The 24,720-nt window shown below is 38.5% G+C and overlaps 2 protein-coding genes across 3 annotated transcripts; both read right to left on the bottom strand.

The window, feature by feature from the left end:
• Nucleotides 1-264: 264 nt before the first annotated feature.
• LOC110048224 (uncharacterized) lies at nucleotides 265-16,405 on the bottom strand. Of its 2 annotated transcripts, none has more exons than XM_089275535.1 (9): nucleotides 15,078-16,405; nucleotides 9,856-10,011; nucleotides 8,473-8,668; nucleotides 7,901-7,982; nucleotides 6,817-6,982; nucleotides 6,087-6,225; nucleotides 5,514-5,685; nucleotides 2,812-3,929; nucleotides 265-1,369 (listed from the first exon to the last, which is right to left on the bottom strand). In XM_089275535.1, exons 1-9 carry the CDS (start codon nucleotides 16,119-16,121, stop codon nucleotides 1,062-1,064), a joined length of 3,381 nt encoding a protein of 1,126 aa, XP_089131661.1. In that variant the 5' UTR covers nucleotides 16,122-16,405; the 3' UTR covers nucleotides 265-1,061. The 2 variants fall into 2 exon arrangements, with proteins under 2 accessions (XP_089131661.1, XP_089131665.1); XM_089275539.1 differs by lacking the exon at nucleotides 15,078-16,405 and adding an exon at nucleotides 10,882-12,093.
• Nucleotides 16,406-18,363: 1,958 nt separating this feature from the next.
• Nucleotides 18,364-24,539, bottom strand: LOC110048221 (lysM and putative peptidoglycan-binding domain-containing protein 1-like). The gene is made up of 3 exons (XM_020754011.2): nucleotides 24,238-24,539; nucleotides 21,666-22,009; nucleotides 18,364-21,070 (listed from the first exon to the last, which is right to left on the bottom strand). Exons 1-3 carry the CDS (start codon nucleotides 24,487-24,489, stop codon nucleotides 20,875-20,877), a joined length of 792 nt encoding a protein of 263 aa, XP_020609670.2. The 5' UTR covers nucleotides 24,490-24,539; the 3' UTR covers nucleotides 18,364-20,874.
• Between the last annotated feature and the right edge of the window lie 181 nt (nucleotides 24,540-24,720).

The raw sequence follows: 24,720 nt of genomic DNA, 5'->3' as shown, positions 1-24,720 counted from the left end.
ATGTCTTAATCTTCTTAACAAACTGGTAGTGTAACGAAACACGGGGTACAGCTTGGCCCGGTGCAGGTGCTTGTGTAAGACATAGTTACACTTCAGGTTTTACTTTTGTACTTTATTGGGAAGCAGGGATGGCGCAGTGGTGAGAACACTCGCCTCCCATCAATGTGGCCTGGGTTGATGGCAGGCTGATGTGGCTTCTTCTCTAAATATTGTAATATATTTAATTATTTTTATTTTTTGTCATACCAAGTAAGGATATCATACTTGTCTTGACTGTGATACTTTAATTTAAATATGGTACATTATCCTAGGACATTTTACTCAATTTTATCTCTGGCATTAGCCTTGGTGCCAGAGGGGTTTTTTTTTCGTAGTGAAGCTGGCACCCAGGGTACTCAGGCATTGGACGTCACTGTCAGTGTGTTTTCTTTCTTAGTTCAGTTCTTGGTGGCAGCAGTCCACACTAGCCTGCCTGAGGACGTCCACAATATGTATTTCCTTCATGTAGACATCTGCAGGCAGGCTATCCAAACCAAATCTGAAGGAGTTTTATTAATCAAGGATTCAGAATACTGTTCTGAGTAACTAATTGTGGGCCCAGGTGTTTCTCAATTTGTTTTTATTAAATAGTCAAGTACACTGTTATGGCGCAAGAACAGCCAGAGGTTATCAATTGAACCTCTGTTGCATAAATCTTAAGCAATTCACAATACTCTATCAAGGCCCTAAAGTTGGAATTCTCTACCAGTATCTGTCACTAGTTCAACAAGCTTTTCCAGGTTTAAGAAGAAAATCATTACATTTTTTACCAAAATAATGCTGGATTGATCATGCCACACACACAAAGCTTAAAATTTACTCTATGAACAACTGAGGTGGGCTCCGCTATAAGCTTGGTGTTTTTTGGAGATCTCCTGACCCAATGAATATTTTATTATTGTATGTTTTTATTTATGGTGTGGCAGACAAATGATTCCGATGATGATGATGATGAGACATCCGTGAATAAAATTTGATCAAATTTATCAATTTTAATAGCCTTAATAATTTCCCTGTGTACTTCAGGCTTGTTCCACAGCATGCTCACGTGTGATCAGCGGTGTTCCCACAACCGGTCCGGCTGTCTTGTACTTCCACACCAATTGTCCATTATCAGCTCGCAAGGCATACAGATAGGTGTCAATTCCTCCTATAAACAACAGACCACTTCTATCCAACCGTGGTGACGACCAGATTGACGAGCTTGTCTTAAAACTCCACACGAGAGAGCCATCATGTTGACGAAGAGCCAGAACCTCTCCTTGACCTGAACCAATGTAGATATTTCCATCTGGAGCGATAAATGGCGAAGAGAATAGTTCACCCTTATCTGTTTTAAGACAATAATAACAAAGAAAAAAATTAACCAAACCGACATCATCTGGCCTTGCCCACACATGGCCGCCCAACTCTATTAAAAACAAGAAAAAAAATCTTTGACGCAAACGTTACATCGACTGAAATCCAATCTTTGGATCAACCATTTCTCATAGATGACCGGACCTTACTGCACTAGTAAACATTCTCTTGTCACACCAACCCCTGTATGTTTATGTCACCCAAGTTTTAATTTCCGCTTAAAATTTAGATCTTCTCAAAAATATCGTTTTCATAACAAAGTATTTGACGCGGGGTAATATCTTTAAAACCATTTTCTGGAATGGTTAATTCTTATGACCCAGATAATAATAAAACCGAAGAAAACAAGTAACGCATGTTTCGCTTTAACCTCACTACTTTTGATTGTTTAATTGCGGCCAACATGCCAACGTCTAAATTTACATTTCACTTTGCAGTGATGTCACGCAACGCGTCGTCTTGATCACCTTGAAAAAAGATTCGCTTACCGTCAGTTAGTTTGTAAAACAGCTGATTCTTAGGGCATGTATTATAAAATAAATTCTGGTAGCAAGAAGTAAATAAATCATAAATACTAAAAACATTCCGGCCAACAAACAAAGTGTAAAACCGCTTCGGGTAAACCGCTTGTCCTACCGCAGAGTATTAAATTTAGAATAAATTATTTCACGAAATATAAAAGTATTTCTATAGCGAAAAAAAAAGAACAGGAAAGTAAAATCAAGAGCAACTATTCTGCTGTACAGTTCCACCGAAAGGAAGGATTAAAATGGATTCAATTCAATCATGACAAGCCTTTCTTGCGAACGACGGAACGTGTTCTAAAACTCTAAAGAAAACCCGCGCGGCTTTATTATACTCGATTGTGAAAGAGTTTTTAAATTTCTCTTGGTAGAAAAGGCTGAAAGGTCATAAGAATACTTCTAAAAATAATAATAATAATAATAAACCTAAAATGTTAAAGAAGAAAAAAGAATGATGGAAAAAAAAAATACCTATGCCGGGACCAGGATTCGAACCTGGGTTACTGCGGCCACAACGCAGGGTCCTAACCACTAGACGATCGCGGCTTGCCATGCCTTGCACAGCTGATCAACTGGCTAAATTTTACTTATAAAAACACTATACGTCTACGTCATGGTATTTCTATTTCCGCTTCCGGTAATTGTTGTTTACGTAAAGCTCGTAATTCTATATGAGATCATTTAAACGTCAAAAAAAGAAAAAAAAGAAAAAAAAACCTCCTCTCTTTAAAATAAAATCAGGGGAAACAACCAAAGTTCTGATAAGATAAGAAAGATCGAGATCAATTCCTAAATAAAAACAACTTTACATGTGAAACTGAAACATTTTAAAGCATTTAAAATGTGGTTGTTGGATCAAACTGTACTTTTGGAATTTCCGTATTCTCACCTTCCCTTGTCCACTTCACTTGTCCATTTGAAGAGTCGATCGCGTAAATATTTCCTTGTGAAGATCCGACAAAAAGAGTTCCGTCCAGTTTACTGACAGCTGGTGACGACTGAAACGCGGAGTCGCCTTCAAACATCCAAAGCTGCCGACCGTCCTCAGTGTTAAAAGCATAGCAGTTTGCATCAAAAGAACAGAAAAACACAGCCTTGCTATCATGGCTAACTGTGGGAGAAGAGAACACCGGTCCTGCCGTCTCGTACTTCCAAATCGTTTCACCAGTTTGGCCATCGAGCGAGAAAACATTTGCCGAATCTTCAGCCATTGAGCCGACGAATACAGCTTTACCGCCTTCAAGAAGGGCAGGAGATGACCAGATTTCTACGCCCAAGTTCTTCTTCCATTTCAAGGAGCCGTCAGAATTGACTGCATAAAAATACCCGTCAAGACATCCGAAATAGAGGCTGCCGTCGGCACCAACTCGGGTTGACGACGTCACCGCTCCTCCTGTGGAAAACTTCCAAATAAGGCTACCGTCGGCAGCGTTGAGCGCGCGCAGTGACTTGTCGTCAGTTCCGCAGTACACAACCGTCTCATCAGAGTTGAAAACGCATTTTGAACCACCTTCATCCGCAGTTCCATATTTCCATTTCAACTTTCCCGTAGCGGCGTCAAACGCGTAAATCCAATGATCATCTGAACTCAAGTACAACGTAGAATCTTCGGGATTAACTCTCTCTACGAAAACGACTTTATCATTGATATTGTCTGTTTTCTGCTCTGAGATCCTCTCCTCGTCGGTACCTTGTTGACCGGAAATGCTCGGCTCTGATCGGGAGTCGAACGGAGGATTGTCGTTGGGCACGATTATCTTTCCATCAAGATCCTCGATGTACTGTCGGTCATCTTCGGTGAGCAGAACGTGAGCCAAATGCAAGTTTGTTTTGATGTGATTCGGATTGCGAGAGCGGGGAATGACAATAACATCGTTCTCTAATGACCATTTGAGAACAACCTGAGGGATGGACGCGTCGAATTTGGAGGATATTTTTCTAAGGCCTTCATCGGAAAGAACAGGATTTAGAGGCAGGCCATCTCTTTTCCAAGAATCGCCAAGAGTGCTGCGTGGAGATAAAAGAAAAAAAATGAGTTTTATTTAACGATTGGCGGTGTTGAGGTATAGGTTCTCGCTTTCTTGAAGAGCAAAATTATTTACACTGTCGTAGGATTCGTGTGGGCTGGGCTGGAGAACACCCCCCGGAAACACCCCTAGTGTTTATGCGGCCAGACTTTTTGTCTTTTTCTGTGACTTTTGACCAATTTGCAACTACAACTTTTTCTTTGCTTCCTCAGTTTTTATCTTTCACACAAAAAAGGAAACCTTCAAATTATAGCCTCTAACAAGAAACTCCCAATTTCCTGCGGGGTATCAACAACAATCCTTTTGTTCAGTCGTCAGTGTTAAAAAATGTCTCAGAACTTCAAAGCAACCTTTTTTTCAACAACTCGGGTGTTACGTAAAGCCCCGGTCAAACGATCGCGACATTTCAACGCAACATATCGCAACATTGTTGGGCGTAACATGTTGCGCGTGTTTAACCACCCTGTTGCGACGTGTTGCGACATGTTGCAACATGTTGGGTGTTGTTGGTTCAAATTTGAAACTGGTCAAATTTTTCATGCAACATTTGTGGATGTTGCATGAAGTTGTAGTCGTTTGGCCAGGTTCGTGCAACAATGTTGCGCCCAGGCATGCGCACTTGTTCGATTTTCAATACCCAACATGTCGCAACACGTCGCAACAGGGTGGCCAAACGCACGCAACGTGTTGCGCCCAACAATGTTGCGATACGATGTGAAGTTATTCATATATGAACTGCGGTTGTAGATAAAAGTGAAGAATGATCATCGCAGTAAATTTTCCAATTTAAGCAATTGGAAAGAAGAAGCCTGAAAAAATCAGGACTTCAACGGGATTCGAACCCGTGACCTCCGCGATACCGGTGCGATGCTCTACCAACTGAGCTATGAAGCCACACATTAGGAGCGAGGTCAATTAATTGAGTTCATATAGATAGATAAATAGATAGATAAAAACTTTATTTAAACACGATAATAATTAAAGCTAAAAGCTTGTGGGGTCGTGTATTTAAATTTAACTTTGCTAAAAATTTAAAATTACGATTAAAATGTTTAGATTACAATTCCTAGATTTACAATAAAATTAATTATTTAATTAATTGCTAACTAGAACTATTACTAACTTAATCTACTATATGATTACAATAAACTAACTAAAACTAATTGTATATAAAGTCACTATGTCTGTGGCGGGTTGTCGAAGCCGACAGGGCGTTAAAGTTAAAATCATATCTTCCTGTGAGGAGTGAAATGATGTGATGTGATCCTTAACTTCACATCATTTCACTCCTCACGGGAAGATATGAACTCAATTAATTGACCTCGCTCCCAATTTGTGGCTTCATAGCTCAGTTGGTAGAGCATCGCACCGGTATCGCGGAGGTCACGGGTTCGAATCCCGTTGAAGCCCTGATTTTTTCAGGCTTCTTCTTTCCAATTGCTTAAATTGGAAAATTTACTGCGATGATCATTCTTCACTTTAATGTTGCGATACGTTGCGTCGAAATGTTGCGATCGTTTACCGTGGTAATCGTACTGAATACACTTCACGTTTTATTTAGTACCTGTGTCCCATGTACTGAATATGATTTCTTTCGCAGAATTCTCGAGTTACACGATCTTGGTTGAAGGGGTCAAAAGAGTTCTGAACCACTGAAGGATGAACTTTGGAGATCTCAAGCAAGCGTTCCAGGTCTTGAACTTCAAAATTGCTGACACCAATACTGCGGATTGTTCCTGGAAGGCGACACACATCATGAAATAGATAAGGTGATCATAAAAAGCTCCGAGTAACTGCCCTTCTACAGTCATCAACAGCTGAAAGATAATAATTTGTATCACAAGAGGAGGATCCACATTGTAGATCATGTCTTGTCTGCATCCAAGAACAATAATGCGTGAAAAACCGAAAACCCCTATGTGGAGACACACTGTAAGAGTCGCAGACAACAATGCTCGAACCCAGATGGCTAAGTCCGGCATCCAGCCTACAAACTATTTGGTCTCTTTATCTCCATTTTATGTACTATGACAGTCATTTAAAGATCACATCTCTTTGCCTGAAATTTCTGCAAACAAAAATGTGGAGCAAAGATCATTGATAAATGAATTTCAAATCTCCTTCTTAAACTTCTAACCTTTCTCAACAAGCGACTCAAGAGTTTTCCATGAGTCTTCCCAAGTTCCCTTGGGCTCCCCTTTCTGGCAAATCAAGAGGGCCCCAGGCCCCTGATCACAGTCCATGGAATGAATCAACATCAGATCGATGTAATCAACCTATGGCAGTAAAAGGAAACAAATAACAGTGAATATACTGAATGAATGAATGGGTGAGTGACTGGCTGACCAAAAGACAAACCTACTGACTGATGGACAGATGGACAGACGGACGGACGGACAGATGGACAGACTGACTAACTGACTGACTGTCTGACAGGCAGGCTGGTTTAACTGTCTGTTGGTTGGTCAGCTGATTGATTGATTGGTTGATTGAATTATTTAAAGAGCTCCAGCAAAACATTAAATAAACGAAGTAATTAGACAAATTATTGGCAGGTTATTATTATCCAACAGGCTTATTAGCCAGGATTTGAAAAGTGGGTTTCCAGAATGTGCTATAGGGTCTGCTCATGAAAATAAAACAATTTTCTTCAAAAGTGGGCATCAACAGGAAACCTGGACACCCATCTAACTAAAATCCTGTTATCCAATACTTTCAATACATTTTGAAGGGCATTTGTATTTGCAAAAGATGACCATAATACACTGTTGTAGATCTTGAACTAGACAAGGAAAGCAGCTATCTCTGACATGTTTAGCAGTCCCCAAATGAAACCAAAAATCGACTGTTAAGTAATATATCAGTACCTTCAACTTTGTTAAAGTCTCTTCTACAGATTTGAGTGTTTCATCATGTCCCAGGAAACGAGGATGAACTTTGGATACAATGAATATGTCCTCTCTTGGGATTCCACTTTCTTGCACTGCTGCTCCCACCTGCTCTTCTTCATAGGCTTGAGCAGAATCGATCATCCTGAAAATACAAACAAAATCAGATGCTTCAGGTCCTGGAATGTCTAAGAGGTACAAGAACCCATAAATAAATAAACTCAGCCACTACATTTGGTGAACATGTAGTGTGAACCAAACTAAACAACCACACATTTTTTAATATGTAACTTTTGCTGGAGGAGATTTGTTTTTTTTCTATCATTATGAAATGTAACACACTAGTCACACTTATATGTCTTCTCTGACTAATGACCCAAGTAGTGTCATCAAATAAATTTATTTTCTGAGCCCGCAAGTACATGTAGAAAGCTGTGCAGTATGTTTTTCTGCTCTGAATATCTTTATAACATTTGAATATCTGAACCTGGTAAATTATATCCATAGGGCTTGCTAAGAAGAGCACAGCAGTTTGCCAGCTTTGCTGCATTGTTTTACTTCCATACAGGTGTTAAGGACGTTCACGCGAAAACTTTCCAGTCGATAGATTTTTTTTTAAATTTTACTGCAGTCAGATAATGAGTTACTTGTGTCAGAAATGCAAAAAAAATTGGGGGTCACCCACTTCGTTTCAGAGATAAAGCATGTGAAAAACTACCCTGATTTTGAAATATTAGCGCACGTAATTCAGCATGGTCTACAGGGGTTTACAGTTTAAAAAAATAAATATCAAAGGTGAGTCAACGGAGGCAAATGATCTTCAGTCATATTTTGTGGAAGTGCTGCATTCGTGGACAAACACACTGCATTCAGAAAACAATCCCTTCCGTGCAGGCTCTCATTTTTCTTGCTAGGCCCCTCACTAGCTTGCTTCGCTCACTGACACATCTCTTGGGACTTTGCTCATTGACTTTGCTCCTGCTGCAACACATAAGAACCTGCTGGCAGGCTATATTTTAATGTACTAGGAAATACTGAACTGGTAATTTAACATATACAGTACCTGTATCCAGAACTAAGGGCCACGAAAACAGAAGACTTGGTGTCTTTAAACAAACCAGCTGTACCAAAACCGATCTTAGGCACTGAGGAAACAACAATAATGATGCATCATGTAACAATCCTGTCTCTTAATTTTGTTTTCCTTATTTTGTTATTTACTTAATGTGTTCATAATGTTTATCTATAACTGGCTTGGTCTAACTAACACCTTGTGCGCTATATTCTGTAACTAAGTTTAAATAAAGCATTGTTGTTGCTGCTGTTTACACTATTTACAATGATCTCTTTGAGAACAGCCTTGACAGATATTAGCAGTACTTTTTCATAGGGATAGAGTGACAACAACTTTTTGCCAGATGACATTACATTTTGGTGGGGTGAGTTGATATGCAGCAAGCAATTAACATTTGGGGGGGGGAGGTGCATGATGGAGCAACAACTTTGACGTTAAAAAATCAATCAACAATGTCTGTTTACTACAACAAACATGGAAAAATTAAAGCTACATTGTACAAATAAAGCTGCTTTCAGAAGAATTATTTTAATCAGACTAAGACATCTTCCATAGCTTACTCTTATGTCCACTGGCCAAAGTAACAACACTATCTTCGGGTTGGATCTCCCTTGGTGTGTCCCATGCATCAGACTTGGGGCTAAACACTTCCTTGATTGGCTTGTTTTGTGACTGACACTTGATTGTTTCTGGATATGACTCAACAAGTTTATCAAAGGCTTTTGATATGTAGACCATGTCTTCAAACAGACTTGGCTGAAAAAAAGAATTAACCACAGTAACCATGGCAACAGTTAAATGGAGCAATTTATATCTATAAAATTTCTGTTGAGAAGAATATCACAGAATGTTTTTAAAGTTACTAGTGATTTTAATGCAGGTGTCTGCAATTGACTTCTAACTTCAGAGCAATTTCTGATTAGTTGATTTCGATGTGGCTAAATGTAATAATTACTAGGCAAAGTTAATCTCGAGCCAATGTGGCCAGTGGTCATCCCCAATTGCCTATTTGACCTGTGAGGTGACCTCAATACAGGTAGCTCGTTTCTGGCCTCACGACCTGTTATGTTTTGTCGCATTGCAACTGATCTTTGCTGATCATTTGCATATTCAGCTGATTTTTACCAATCTCTGGCTGCCACTGTCAAGAAAGTCCAAATTGTCTGCGAATTGTTGCAGACTCTTGCTCCCAGCCCTGCCGCCCTTGCCGTTCATGGGTTTAATTAAGTATAGGGTTGCAGTGTAGGTAAGAATTTCTCACTGAACTCTTTTCAGTGTGAAAGTGCTAGGTGGCAGTTACCTGCAGGGATGGTTCCCTCACGCAGGGTTGCCATGGATACCTCCCTACTGTGCCTGAAGTGCTGAGGCCCACTGCCAACCTACATGTATAAGGCACTAGTTCCCAAGCTTATCTATTTGTGAAGAGTTTACAATGATTTCCGTAGAACATGCGAGCAATAATGGCAAAAATTAAGTTACCAAAGAAACCTCATGGCATGATAATATTTTCAGTGCAGTTAAGAATAACTTATCAAGATTTAAGCCCTCAAGTTTCAATTAAAACAAACGTTTCGCATTAGTTAAAAACACAATAACACACGCTTTAAGCATTCTTACGAGGTTTGACATTAACTTTCTCAAGAATGCTGGAGAATTTAATCGCAGTCTAGGGTCACTTAGAGAAATGGACTAAAGTGAGTTGTTTTAAATAGTATTCCAAAAGTTACTGTGCTATGAGTAGATTTTTAGTAGACAAGTTTTGCACATAATGCTCAAACTTTGAGCAGAATCCATCTTAATATGTTATTGTTGTATTGAACGAATAGTTACATAACAGTTACAGTGCTTACACTATACATTACCGCCTCTGACAAACAACTTGACAACCAATAAGAATACGTATTAATGTGGCTAAAATCTAATAAACAAATTGTGATCCTTACATCTGCACTATCATCTTCAAGCGAACTTTGTTCCTCTTCTTTCTCGGCAAATGGGTGAAACCACAAGGAAATGGCAATGTTTGGACAGTCAAATGACCTGACATGATGCCACCAGTGTTGAGGAATGTACAGAATATCACCAGCCTTCAAAACAACCTGCAATCAACACAATCCCTTGAATAATGAAACATTTTTTAAAGCTCTTTACCTCTTAATTAGGTGGTTTCTAGATTAGCTGTAACCATACAAAGGACACCAGTATTAAATGATAAAAACTTTTCTGTTGGCCATGGATCAGTTAGTTGCTGATAAGATGTATTTATTTAATATTTGAGTTTGGTATTATTTTGAACCTGTTTTGATTGGGTTTACTACACTGTTCCTGTCTATTCTAGAGCAAACTCTCTGCTTCAAAAAAAAAACTGTTGGTAATCTGTTAAGTAACCTGTTGGCAGCCTGTCAGTAGCTTGTCGGTAGCCTGTTGGTAGCCTGTCAGTGGACAGATGGCCGACAGCCAGGTTTTTTCAGAGAGTTCATCTTCACAATTACCTATTCTACTAAGGGTTAAAGGTAATATGGAAAAATCGGAGACTTGCTAAGACCCTTGGTTGAAATTTCCAGACCAAGACATAAACAATGTTGGACTCCAAGACAGAAAGAAACAAGTAAAAAGAAGAAAAAACAAGACATAGGGACATAAAAACAAAACTTTGTGACTCATCGTAAAGGACTTCAAGATTTTGAGATCAGGTCAAGTTTCTGAGGACCATGATCTTCTAGGCACTATGGCCACTGGCCTAATCTGGGCGTTTTTTGTTGAAATCCATTTGAGCCTTGTTGTTGAAAGCTACAGAAATTTTTACCATTAGGTCAAGTAAGCTATCAAATCATTAATTTTCAATTCACTTTATGCAGCCTTGCACCGTTGAGGAAAATTGTCTTACATATGTATTGCAATATCAGCATCAACTTTGTGGTAATCCTTAGTGCTTAGTTATATCTGATGCCACTGAATGCATCTCTCACCTTATGAAAAGTTACTTTTGAAACATTAGGAAATGTTTTAAGATCTACTGATTCAGGATTTACAGGAGATAAACCGGGCACTGTTGTGTAATTATTGGCATACAAATGCTGTGCAGATTCACTATTGGCTACAAGAACTTCTTTTGTTCCAGAGATAAGGGTCAGAAGATTCTGATATCCATCTTGATGGAGACTCGAGCTTGTATTGCCGCTGCTGTACAGCAGATGTATACTTGCTATGGTGGACATAACTTCCTCACATTGCAGGCAATATGGAACCATGATATCAGATGTCAAGTCAGTCTGTGGGAAGGGGCAGTCTAAATAAACCTGTTTGCTTTTGTAAATGTCTAGATATTCACTCAGATTCATTGTTTTCTTGATAGGATGTATTCTTTCATAATGTTTGGTAAACTCGACGTCAAATATAACATGGCCATATTTTTCCCTCATGTACGTTTCATTTGCCCAGTGTTTCACAGCGGACCAATCTGCGGCAGCTCCTCTCATGACGAGTGGCCGTTGCTTCCTTAAGAAATGTGAGTAAAAATCCCTCCCATTTGGAACGTAATCAATATCTTCGATCTCGCCAATAAGGACATTTGATCCAAGCTCTCCTAACTTCTTCCAATGACCTGCAATCTGGTCATCATGAAGCAAACGTTTGCTTGTAGTTTCAGATGCCGTTATTTTCTCCATCAGTTTTTCCGGTACAATTTCGAACGGTTTATCACTCTTCTTATATTCCTTTCCTCCAGAAAGCCGTTTAGGGATGTTTTCAGCGTCTTTAAGCTGCTGCTCCAAAGAGCCATCCTTGGCGGAGACGTTATGTTGCTGTATCATGCATACGAAAACACCGATCGCTACAATTACCACGCGATGAAAAACGCATAAAAGTACCTTAGCCATTTTAGGCTAAAATGTAGTCGCCAATGACGAACCCTGAGTAAAATTATTGTCCCTTACACCACGAAAAACAGGCTACACGGACTGTAACCACAACGGAATAGCCGAAACTTTTGATGACCAAATTAGCATTTCATTGTCTATTGTCACAATTTCCTGCCTTGAGGCGTACCGAAGAAAAAAACGCCATTCCCTTGGAGCAAAATATTTTGTTTCCACGTATACTAGAAGAAATTTGGTTCGTGGGAAGTGTCAGCTGTGTCCTATAAAATGTACTCAAAGAGCAAAACAAATACAAAATATTCCAGGCGTTTCATAATTTCCCAACATGGTAGTTGCAAACAGATCGAGTTAGGGTTGGGTAGGAGGGGAACTCTTGACAATACGCCATTTCCGGTTTTGCCTCTGTGTCAAAACGTGTCTTCCATTCATATGTTCAAACTCATTTCCATATGAAAGGTTTTGCACCAGGACTCGGTTTGAAACAGAGTCAAAAGGTAACTCGGAAATGGCCCAGAATTCCAAAACAGAGTCTTTGATTACATCAGGAGACACTGCTCAAGAATTTTTTTTCTGCTCAGGATTTAGTAAATCATGATGAAAAATACGTTTCGATACTGGACTGCTATGATCTCGCACTAGGATCGCTACAGGACAAATTTCAGGGATCGTTGCGATTCTTCTTTAGCAATCTTAGCGATCATATGGAATCCTAGTACAGCCCCGCTGACTCTCCCTTCACTTGCCACGTATTGGGTTGAACCCTGAAGGACTAGACCTGAGCATGCTCAGAACGCCGCCATTCCCCCCCCCCCCCCACCCTCCTCCCCACCACCACCACCTCAGCAACCTTCGCCTCTTTTGATCACGTGTAGCACTGAGGACGAGAATGTTTCCCAAAGCAAATAGGGGAATCTTTGTTTACAATATTTGCGTCATTAGCACAAGCGATTCAGTTTCCGATCGAGCTACAAAATTATCAGTTCTGAATATAAAAAAGCCATAGCACGATTAACCAAGGAATTTGAGCCCGGTGTGTATATATAACTCAAAATTTTACAAGAATGTTAGGGAGCTCATTAGAGCTTTATTTTGCTACCCCAAATTTTTGAAGTTTTTTAAAACCATTTCTCCATAAATATACTTCACCCAAAGAGCCTAATGTATCTCCAATTACTAATGTTTGAAGTCAGTTCGAGTCTGACTTGAAGCTTTCTCTGTGTGAAGTCTTATGTTATAAGCATTCTTTTTATGCTTATGCTTACGGTCGGTGTTGCGTCCAATGAGGACATGGTTAACTTAAGCATAAAGTGCTCGCTAATTGGCTCATAATCTTACGCTTATGCTTATGCTTATGCCAACATGTCGTCACTGGACACAATAGCGACATAAGCATGAGAAGAATGCTAGGTTTTGATATTCTTATGCTTATGTCGCAGCCGTCTTCACTAGCGTATAAGCTGCTTATGTTTATGCTTATGCTTGCGTCGTTAGTGAGGACCGGGCTTTATTGGCCCACCTGTCTGCCAAGCTTCACGGTAGCTTTTCTCTAAGCCAACGTGGGTATATGCCAGAACTGTCCATAGCATCCATAGAACTATCGGCTGGAAGTGGCCGCCAGATCATGATTATACTGTACATGTCAATCCATCACAAAACTTCACGTTGTCCCGTCTTTGCTTTTATATGTTTCTTTCGGATTCAATCTTTAGCGGGCGCTTTAGGCCATCCCCATAACACTGTTGTCTCGTTCGCCATCGCCCGACCGACCCACTGAGCTTTTTTTTAGAAAACTAAGAACACTGTTCTTGATTCATTGTCTGTTGTCATTTTAGGGGTGTTCTTATTTGTTTTCATAAATTTCATAAACATCTTCAAGTCGGAATCTGATATCTTAAGCAGCCCTAATGTAACTCGCTTTATAGCGTGGCAGTGACTCCGATAACTCCCGGCGATGTAAAATAGCAGTAACGAGCGCCGGTTTTATTGGCTTAGTTAGTTTTGTGTTGTCTTGTTTTTTTTTTTTTTTCCTTTCCTGACCGAACGACTTCTTACGAGAGTCGGGGGCAATGGTTGGGGGGGGGGGGGGGGAGGGGAGAGGATGGGGAACATTAGGCTCCTGCCTTGGCTTGTAGTCAACGAGATGAAATCTAGGGATTCAACGAATGCTTGTAGGACTGTTGTTTACGGCTGCTTGCAGCGTATATAGTATTTTTGTGTCACTTGATTTAACACCCTATGGATAAAATCTCCCGCCCCCAGTTATAAGCCCACTCAAACCCCTTTTAAAGAATTAGTATAAACCCAGTGCTTATAGCCGGTTCGGATCAATTGTACGTGTTTTCAAATTCATTAAGTTTTTTACACAAAAAAGTCGCCAAACAACCAGCAAAAAGACTGACATTATTGTGGCGCCATGACCCCCCAGACATTTTGACAAATTATGAACTACTTTATGACGTTTGCGTTCTGTAGTTATTAAATTTATCATTTATGCTTTTTTTGATCGATTCTAGGAAATGGAATGAATATTTAAAACATGTCAGAAAGGAGTGCGCGAGGAATATAAGAAGTATGGCGGTATAGTATTCAATTTACATGAGAAGATGGCACAGGTGCAAACAGTCCTGAAAAGAGGAAAATAAAAAGTTGAAAAAATAGCTGTATGTCCATTTTGAATTTCTCTATACTGATTCATTTGGAATTTTTTTAGTATGACTTTGCCTTTTTTCTTTTATTTCTTAAATCCCTTGATTTTTTGGCAGAATTTATAGATATTATTTATACGCAGTCGCCGCCTGGCCGCTCCAGAAAAGAATAAAAATGGTTTTTCCACGTTAGTTAAAAGCACATGCCGGATATCAAGACAAATAAGCCAATGAACTGTTCGACGCAACACATAATTAGGAGCTCAATAACTTAACTATGACTGAAATATTGCGATCTGTGCGTGTTGCCAGAATTAAATGCTCATTTATTGACACTTTTCTAATATCTATGTATATTAAGAAGTGCGATACTGGCAAAGGGATGCGTAACATAGACATATGTCGAGGAGTTGTTATAAAAAATTCCATTTACATGAATTGAAAGCATGAATAGGTGGGTCAGGTACAAACATGAAAGGAGGGGAAAAAAGAGTCGACAAAACATAACAGCATGTTCATTTGGATTCTATTCGCATTCTTGCTAACTTTATCCATAATTTATTAATATTCCTGTTTTTTTTCTGATAGGAAAAAGGTTCGTGAATTGCTTTCAATTTGAATTTTTAGAGAAAGCTGACTTACCTTGTAAAAAGGGATTTCGGCGAGTTTGGGAAACTTCTTTAAATCGACTGCCTCTGGATCGATTGGCGATTCAATGTTTACTGTGGTGTGGTTACGGGGGTAAAAATATTCCACGTACTTCGGGTTGGCCACTAAAATTTCCTTTGTTCCAGCGATTAGACTTAACAGGTTCTCATACCCATCCATATGACAACTTGAGCTCGTGTTTCCACTGCTGAAAAGTAAATGGGTACTGGCAATAGTCGGCATAATTTCTTCGCACTGTAAGCAGTATGGTACGAAAATATCTTGGATCATGGCACTATGAGGGAAGGGACAATCCAAATAAACCTCCTTGCTTTTGTAAATTGAAAGAAACTCATTTAGGTTCATTGTTTTCTTAGCCGGAAATTCTCCCTCGTACTTTTTAGTCAGCTGTACATCGAATACAACATCACTATATTTCTCGCGAAGGTAACTTTCGTTCGCCCAGTGTCGTACTGCCGGCCAATTCTTTATTGCTCCTCGCATGACTAAAGGCTTCCTCTTTCGTAAAAAGTATTCATAAAAATCCCTGCCGTTTGGTACAAAATTCAACTCTTCGATTTCTCCTTCCACAATAGAAGAGCCATGTTCTCCTAATTTCTTCATGTGACCCGGCAAGGACTCGTTTCCTTCAGTGGTCGCTTTCTTTTCTTCACCACAGACTCGATTTCCATTTTGTTCTTTAATTTGCTGTTCTTTTGATGAAGTTGCGGTACCTTCTTGTTCAAAACAAGCACTATCTAAATTATTATCCTTTGAGGATCTGGGTTCGTTTGCGTTATTTGACGCATCACCACATGGTGAATTTGACAAACTTGAGTCGCGGCAGATATTTAGACCGTCTTTGCTTTGGCAGTCGGTTTGTTCCAGTTGATCAGTGTTTTGGTCCTGAGTCTCGGTGCCTCTTTGAATCAAAACACTCCAGAGACGGTTATAATCTATTCTTTCTCGCTGTATATAGACAATTGCGGCCAAAGATCCAACAAAGACAGCCATCATTAAATAGCTTGCCTTGGTCATGACCGCAGTATTTGTGATATGTAAACTTCACAAAGTTTTCTGGCGTGAAACTGATTCGGAGATCAAAAAGCTATTTTGAATTTGACTTCAAAGCGTATGTTACGTGTTCGACTAAAGAAACAAATGGACGCCGCTCAGGGGGTTTAGATAATTTACTCCAAAGATATCACCTGGTGTGATCTGTATTGATGTATGGTAATTTAGGCGAAGTGATATGTATAGTTTTGTCTGATTGTGTCGCTCTCCTAAGTGGACTAAACTAAAACGAAAAAAAAAAAACTAGTCCGCATCTAGCAGGAATTAAATTTTATTTTTACATTTTGCTCGCGTCCTATAAATACTACTACAAACTTGGAAAGAACCCTCGTCTTAATAAACAGATCATCATACATGTCATATATCGTAAAGAAATAAAAACAATCGCCTATAATTTACAGGACAGCTGCTTTTCAAAACAGGAACGAAACGTGTATAAATGCATTTTCTGAAACAAGTTTTCGCTGTTTTCATTGTAGCTAAAGAGTTTCGAGTCATTTACAAAGTAGACAAAGTAGTGAATATCACCAGAGTTTCATTGCGTATAGCCGATGAGTCGCTGAACTATATTTCTGATATGGCTGGTTTATCAATAATATATATTTACGAACTTTTAATTATTATCGAGACTGTTCTGATTAAAAAGGTTTTTTTCTCGTGTTTGTGTAGATAAGTTTTATTTGAAATTATTTTTACCTCTGTTAATGGCGCAGTTTAGTATACAAAGATGAAACACTGAACAGCATTTTTGCGATATTGATCAATGTTTTGATCATCTGGTAGTTGGGTTAGTTGATAGAGCTGTTGAACCATTCCTCCTGAAAACTGAAGAGAAAATGCTCGGCGACACTTTCAAGTTACTTAAAGGGACGCAGCTATATCAAACCGACTGTTACCTGTAAGATCACTGTTTTTGCACTAAAATATTATTACTGAACATGTAAACAATGGCTTATTGATATCATGATACTCCTCACGGACATTAGGTATTCATTTTTGCAATATTTAATTTAATATCTATTTTGTGACATCGATTTGAAAACGCCAGCTGCAATCCACAGTATGACAGACCGTGTTTTCGGTGTGAGAGGAAAACAAATAGTCCCCCAAAACGTATGACAAGGAAGTCTCTTGTTTTTTTCAGCGGTAGAGATAACGAATCATTGAACTATAACAAATTCTCGACTCTGATTGGTTCTCAGCAGGTTGATTTGAACACTGTCTAAAACAGCTCAGTTTACTTGTCGTGTCTCACTTTCTAGTCCCCAGTCCCAATCCGGCAATACAGATTGCTTGTAGACGAGGTTATATTTTTTAATACCCTCTTCTAGAAGCGAGCAAAATAGGAGTTTAATATAGAGTTATCTTGGCGGAACAAGCTTTTTCAATAAAGCACCATTTTTAATCTCTTGCGGTTCATCTTGCCGTCTCGCGGTACTATCAATAATTTAAGGGTCATGTTTGCACTTTTCTCACACATGCTATGATCTAAGCGAGACTTTGTCCTCACAAAAATGTGCGGAGGATTGATAACTTGTCATTAACAGCGACTCTTTTTCCAATCACACGCAATAATTAAGGCCTTTCTTTCGAAAGGTAAAGGTACCGTTAACGATAAGGCATTGTTTCTGTATACAAATGTTATTTGCATTGTCGCGGAAGCAAAATAAGTTCCTAAATTTTTTTTTGGAAACATTTTGCTTCGCAAGGAAACATTTTTGGAGCAACGACTCCTCGACAACGGGTGCTTTCCATTGATTCGACAAAAAATTTCGGTTGCAATTCCTGAATTTTCTACCCTCGTTCCAGAGGTTTTGTCTTTTCTACGTCCCAAATCAAATTTGAGCCAGGGTAGAAATTACAGAAAAAGAGGACAACGCCGCGAGGTATATCCAAATTTTCGAAAATCTCTTTACCTTGAATTTCCTTTTCATATGATGTTGTTCCCGGAATTTCAGAAATTTTCTGTCCAATGGTTCGAATTAAGGAAGTCAGTGAATTCTCGGACATTACGGAAACTTTTCCAGGAAATTTCCGTACCATTTGACCCCGTTTCGAAAGTTGCGGAGTTTTGATCGAATGAAAGTGACCGATGTTTCCTCATTTTCTGAGCCTTAAAAAAGTTCACTTAAAGCTTACTGTTATAACCGAGGAAACGGAACCGTTCGAATAAACGAATGAGATTATAATTAATAAGCAACACACGTTAACACACAACACTGTTTAATCCACGTGTCGCGCCAAGCACATGCGCATTACAGAATCAAGAAGTCCTATGACGTAACAACAACCTATGATAAAACACTTACAGGGTACAATTTTACGACTAAAATTTCCAGTGATTTTCCAATATGCTGCTTTTGCTATTCAACACTTTATATTTCCCGAATTTTCAACCAGAGGAAAACCCTTCTACGAAATCTTGGTGCTAGCAGGGATCGATAAGAACGTCGCTAAGACAATAAAATACCCAAGTACATGTAACACAAAGCCATTCATAATATTGATTTATCACATCATCCAACCAAAACAGTTACAAATTTCACTACTAAAGATAAAACGATCTCAAAGATACCTCACTGAAGACAAAAAAGAAAAATTACTTTCTCAAACCAGTGATTGCAATCGATTGTCCATAAATTATTTTTTCTGACTATATATTAATCATAATATTATTATGGTACAAAATGAATCCTTGCAGATGATTGTGTGCAAACGTTGTGTCAAACTTTAAGTTACCATGGTAGTTATGCATGTTCTGATTGGCTGAGAGAACATGCAGTTATAGTGTACAAAATATAGTAAAAGTATCATACTGGCATACATTAAGAAAGTGATGGAAGCATCTGAGAGTATGAGAAGAAACAAAATAGTGAAATTGTTTTCTTCTCAAGGTTTCTCCGATGGGTTAATAGTTGCTTCATCATAGTTTTATATATGTTGATGTCAATGTTAATTTTTTTTATTTCAACCATATGTGGTAATTACTAAAGTCAAATAACTAGAAGAAATGAACCACATATAGGTGAAATAGCTCAGATCAAGAATTAATCACATTTTAAAAAAGTTAACTACAGCATGATATAACCCAAAAAAATAATGAACCAGTCACTGTGTGCAGAAAGTCCAAATGGTTCTAATCAATAATGTGCTCATATACCAATAATGTTATACTATAGCAATGCAATTTAAGGTGTTGGTTTCTTTATTAAATATCATTAATAGCTGGCGAGTTCCTTCACTTGGCCAGATTTACACAATTACATGACATAACAATATAAAAATAGCTAAATACAGTATACTTTCATCTGGTGAATTCCACCTATTTATTCATGTAAAAATATATTAAAATTGATGGCATTCAAGGAAGTTAAGTATTTACTTCCTAGCATTGTTATACACACTCACTATTAACAAAAATTCACTGTTCATTCTGTTTTAAAAGGTGTGAGCATAAGTCAATGTTCTGGAGTCCAGTCCAGTTATTCTACCACTGCCACCTAGAATCAAACAATGTTGTAACCATCTTTCCTATCTTTCTTCCGAGAGCAGGCTGCCGACATCTACAGCAGCTGTCTACAATGATCATTATTTATCTGGCCAAGTCATCAATTGCTCAAAGGCATACTGTAAAATCTAGCGATAACAGCCCAGTGGGCTCATACAACTTCGAAAGGGGTTTTTGGATGGGGTTAGATGTATAACCGGGGGAGTTTACATCCTGAATGGGAGAGAGGGGACTCATAAGTAGAATTTTTTGGTAATAGCGGAGAGATGATCAAGAGCAGGGGGCATTGAGGTGGGGGGTGGAGCGAGTTACACCCAGGATTTGACAGTATGAGATAATCAACACTGAAACAAGAAACAATTAGAAAAGAATGTTTACAGAATCAGGGGTTTCATTAATGTTTTCACAGGGAGGCAACAATTTTTGAACTATAACTTTTCTCGAGATTGTCAAATCAGGCCGGCAAAATCGTGCTCCCAGCCAGTCAATGAAACCCCTGCAGATATAAGTACAATCTACCTGCAAAGTTTGGCAAAAAAGTTGAATATTTAACTGAGGTAAACATGCATTGGAACATTTAGAGTCACTGAATTTAGTAAAGCTGCAAGACCTGTTTTGTGGCCGGTGGCAAGAGTAAAAGGAGCAAGTAACAGCTTACTTCCTCATGCTAAAACCTATCTATGTACAGTTGGACCCACCAATTCTAACTTGACCATAATTTTCAATTTCCCCATTATTTTCAACTCAACACCATTTGCCTTGGAATTGCCCATCAGTCATATACTATCGGCTATTTTGGACTCCCACTATTTTTCATTTCCCCTGAGGGTTCAAAATAGGGTTCAAAATAGTGGAGGTTCAAAATTGCAGGTTTCAACTGTATTTTTTCTATTTTGTCATTAGCTAAAGCCAAAAAGTTCCTAAATTTTAGTGATTTATTATTTAATATTAGAGAATATGGCTAAGAAACATTTTTTGTAGAGCAACTTGAGAATCTGAAAGGGATTTAAATAACAATTTGGTCCAATATTATTCCTTTGAGTTTATGTTCAAAATTCCTGAAATTTTGTCACCATTAAGTACCTGTGAACCATGTAGAAATTTAATCCATATTAGGGTGTTAAGCTCTCAAAAAGAGCTCGGCATTTTTCAGCTGGCATAGAACACTACACCATCATCAAAATCATATTTCAGTGACACCCCATACAATCAGAGCTCAAAGAACTGATCGTCATCATGCTGGATGGCAGTCTTGTCTCGTTTCACATGTCTCTTTGAAGCGAGTATCTGTCCTCTTTGCCGTCTTGATGATCCTGTTTCCAGTGGTCGAAACAAGTCATCTTCTGCAACATAACTGCCACTTGATTTTTCCATGTCTGCTATAACTTTGGGTCCAGAAACAGTCCTGGAAATAAATATATTTGATTTATTATTCTCAACACTGCAGCTACATGTACATTGTACCTTATTGAGACGGTAGTGTCTGTTGCTTATTGTCTTAGAGTTATACGTATGCTGTGACAGAGAGCAATGTATTTGTGTTTATAACTTGAGCCCCGGAAAGGCAGAAGCTGACCAGGTCACATATTCCAAAGCAAATATACTTGAATGAGTCAAGACAGGCTCTAGAGGTTAAAAATATTGATCACATAAGTGCAAGACTCCAGTTCATAATTTCACAATTACAGGTGGTAATCTGTTGTAATTCTAGTTCAGTGTCTTTCTGTATTTTGCATGTGTGGTGGGTACCTAGCCATGGACAACATTTTGGCACACAAATCTGACACCATTTTGTAGGAAATAAACACATTAATTAAACGAGACAAGCTAAATCCTACATACAAGAAACATTGGACCCTAGGTTGAGTTCTTAGTACACACTATGTGCTCAGATGTTTCTTTGCTCAGAATTGTGACTATTGATCAGTGTATAAAATTTAACTTTTGGATTGTGCTATTGATCAATATCAGTAGCTTTTGATATCAGAACCAAAACTCACCTTAGTTTTTCAGATTCTTTTTTGGAACTTTTAATTCTTGCATCCAGCTGTTCTAGAAAACTTAAAGCAGTTTTAATGTGCTGTTCCTCTGATGTTCGTTCTTTTGATTGATCTAAAGAGCCATCACACGCTGCTCCACATTGCTTTCCTTTGCTACTATTCACGCCATTATTGATAGTTCTGTCATCATTAATACCTGGTCCACTATCCTCTGTACCATCTTCAGAAACCTCCAGTTCTTCCAAATAGTGTGGTGAATCTTTCTTGACTGGAATTTTCAGAATTTTAAACAAGTGTATATTGTCATTTGCCCAAATCTTATTTGTTCTTCTCAACTGCTCAACCTGAAAAAGCAAAAACAAGTTAGTCCACAGTCACAACAGCACCCATTAAAAAGGATTAGAAAATTGTCCAAAGAAAATACATGTACTGATTGGTTTAAAATAGTTTTGTGTAATTCAATAGAAACACAGAACTAGCTCAAGCTGTTGATGTGATGATGGTGCAAGCAAAGAGAATATTTACGTTTTGATGATCAATGAAAGTAAACAGGTTGTTTTCTCTTTTTTATCACAGAATTTCCTTAAAGAAATAGAAAACATGAGTTATGAGCTACTGAGTTATACAAAAACACTTGTGGAAGTTTGGGAGAACTCAAAAAAGTCAGACAAAACCCTCGCCTGTCGCCTTGTGTTTCTGTTAAACAATTAGATTATGAGCTTTCTATCATGTGATAGTTGAAAAGGGTGCAGCCTGAGCCAACTATCATGCATAGAAATCAACAGCGAATAATCTACTACTTGTTATCTAAATCCTCTTCACAGACACCTTGAAAATGCAAAGAAGCGGCCTTCATTTTGTTAAAAATTGAAACTGCTATGCTACTCACTATCTACAACAGAATAGCTAGTGAGTAGCGTAGTCACTTGGAGAATAGCATGCATGATAGCTAGAGCACAAGTATATTTATACTAACACTTAATAGAAACAGGGTACATGTTTTCTATTTCTTAGTCATTCATTAGCCTCATATGTGTTTATACCTTAAAGTGCTACTGTGACCAACAATCAATTCTACTTTTTCTTTGTATTTCAAAACTATATAACTGAACCACTAAGTGACCAAAGTTTTAAGCCTTCATTTCAAAAAGACACCTGTCTATTTTGACTGAAATTTTCCTCATTAATGGTCTGCCATTACTAACTTAAAAAACTTGAGAGAGCTGAATCGAGGATAAGATGACATCAAAGACTGACTAGTGTAAAAATACAATACATGTGCATGTGCCTAAATTAGTATCATGCAGCAAGGGAGTTTCAAACTTTCATACTTTTAAACTTGTGTTTTGCATGTACAATAAGCTGCATTAACACGATGCAATTTTAAGCTAGTGAGTCTTTGACGCCATCTTATCCTTGATCCAACCCTCCGAGGTCCAATCGGTCAGTCTTGAACGTGAAATGGCAGACTGTGAAATCCTAAACTTGCACTCAAAGAAAACAGCCTTTGGATAAAATTCGAAGCTCAAGATTTTGCCAGTCAGGCGTCAAACAAACATGCTTTTAAAATCTGAAGGAAAAAGGCAAGTGAATTTTTTGATCATAGTAGCACATTAAAATATAACCCATCAAGCAGTCAAATGCAGCGTGAACCAGAAGTTCTGATTAGCCTGTACTTCCCCCTATAATTAAACACTTTGCTACAATTGCTACAAACACACCCAAGTCTGATGTGACATCATTTTTATATTTATCCCAAGCTTAAATTTGCTATGATCCCATCTCAGACTAAAAGTTCATTACATAGCCCATCTTACAACAGAAATATTTCTACTCCCTGGATAGGATGCTAGTCCAATGTAACGTGCTTAAATTAAACCCATCCCAGACCTAAGGATTTAAGGATGTTAAGGATCCAGGTCCATCATGGAGGGTAAAAAATGAGACGCCGTATATAAAGGTAGATCCCTGAGACCTTTGGCCTTGTGTTATGGAGAACAATTTATATTTTGTTCAAAACAACATATTGATTGGAAACATATCATTTTCCGAGAAATCGTATCCTAAACACTAATATATTCATGAATATGATTAATGTTAAACCTGTGAAAGCAAATATTTGATTAGCTGGTATATTAAAGTGAGACAAATGATCTATGTGTAGGCAAATCAAGGAATATCTATGGTTCGGGACGACTGTCCGAGTACGATTTGAATATAACTTACTAAGCTTACCTGTAGTTATATAACCTGTATAACAAGTCTTACCAAATCGAAAACGAAGTCGTTGACAAAATTTTATCCAACGGGAGAACGTCTCTCTTACTTTGCTCCCAGGAAACGTACCTGTTTCTCAAGGGTTGGTTAGCTGTAGGTAGATTAATCTTAAACTCGCAAGAAATTCGATACCGACCTACCCGGCCGGCCGGGCAGGAAGAAAAGCCGTCCATTGTTCTCCAAGGGAACGATTTTGCGGCCCATCATTTTGGTCTGTTTGATAGCGTAACGAAGCCTACCAATGCCTAAAGAAAAAGCTAATAGAACAAATTGTTTTTCAAACACGCTTACTCACCGTTACTCCATATTTTATCGCCAATCCTTGCAGTGTGTCTGTTGTTTCCAGCACATGACCAATCAATTTTACGTCGCACTGCGGTAGCAGTTGATTTCGCGTTGTGCCATAAGATTTTGGTGCCTCGAAGCTACCTGACAAAGAACTCCTTTCCGAGGCTTGATTCTTTTTGACTGCGTTTAACTGTGGACTTGATTTGTACCTTCGAAGTCCACGATCGGAAAAGATACTTTGCCGTGCTCCCTCCGTCATCTTCCATTTTGTTTATTGCAAAATTAGATTCCAGTCTTGCGCAAACTTTCACGTGCTTTCAGATTATTTTAGTCCCTAAGTGGGGTAGGGTTAGTATTCTGGGAGCGCTTTCTTCTCCCACTTTTATTCGCTCTTTTTAAAATGCTGAGAATAGAGAATTACTCTTAAGTATGTATTTCCTGGGCTGGACACAGGATTTTATACTAGAGAAGGGGGTTCGAGATACGGACC

This window comes from Orbicella faveolata, unplaced genomic scaffold, assembly GCF_042242905.1.
Source record: "Orbicella faveolata isolate gen_17 unplaced genomic scaffold, um_ofav_v1 contig_1, whole genome shotgun sequence".
In the NCBI taxonomy this organism is placed as follows: domain Eukaryota; kingdom Metazoa; phylum Cnidaria; class Anthozoa; order Scleractinia; family Merulinidae; genus Orbicella; species Orbicella faveolata.
This window is presented reverse-complemented; position numbering and strand designations above follow the sequence as displayed.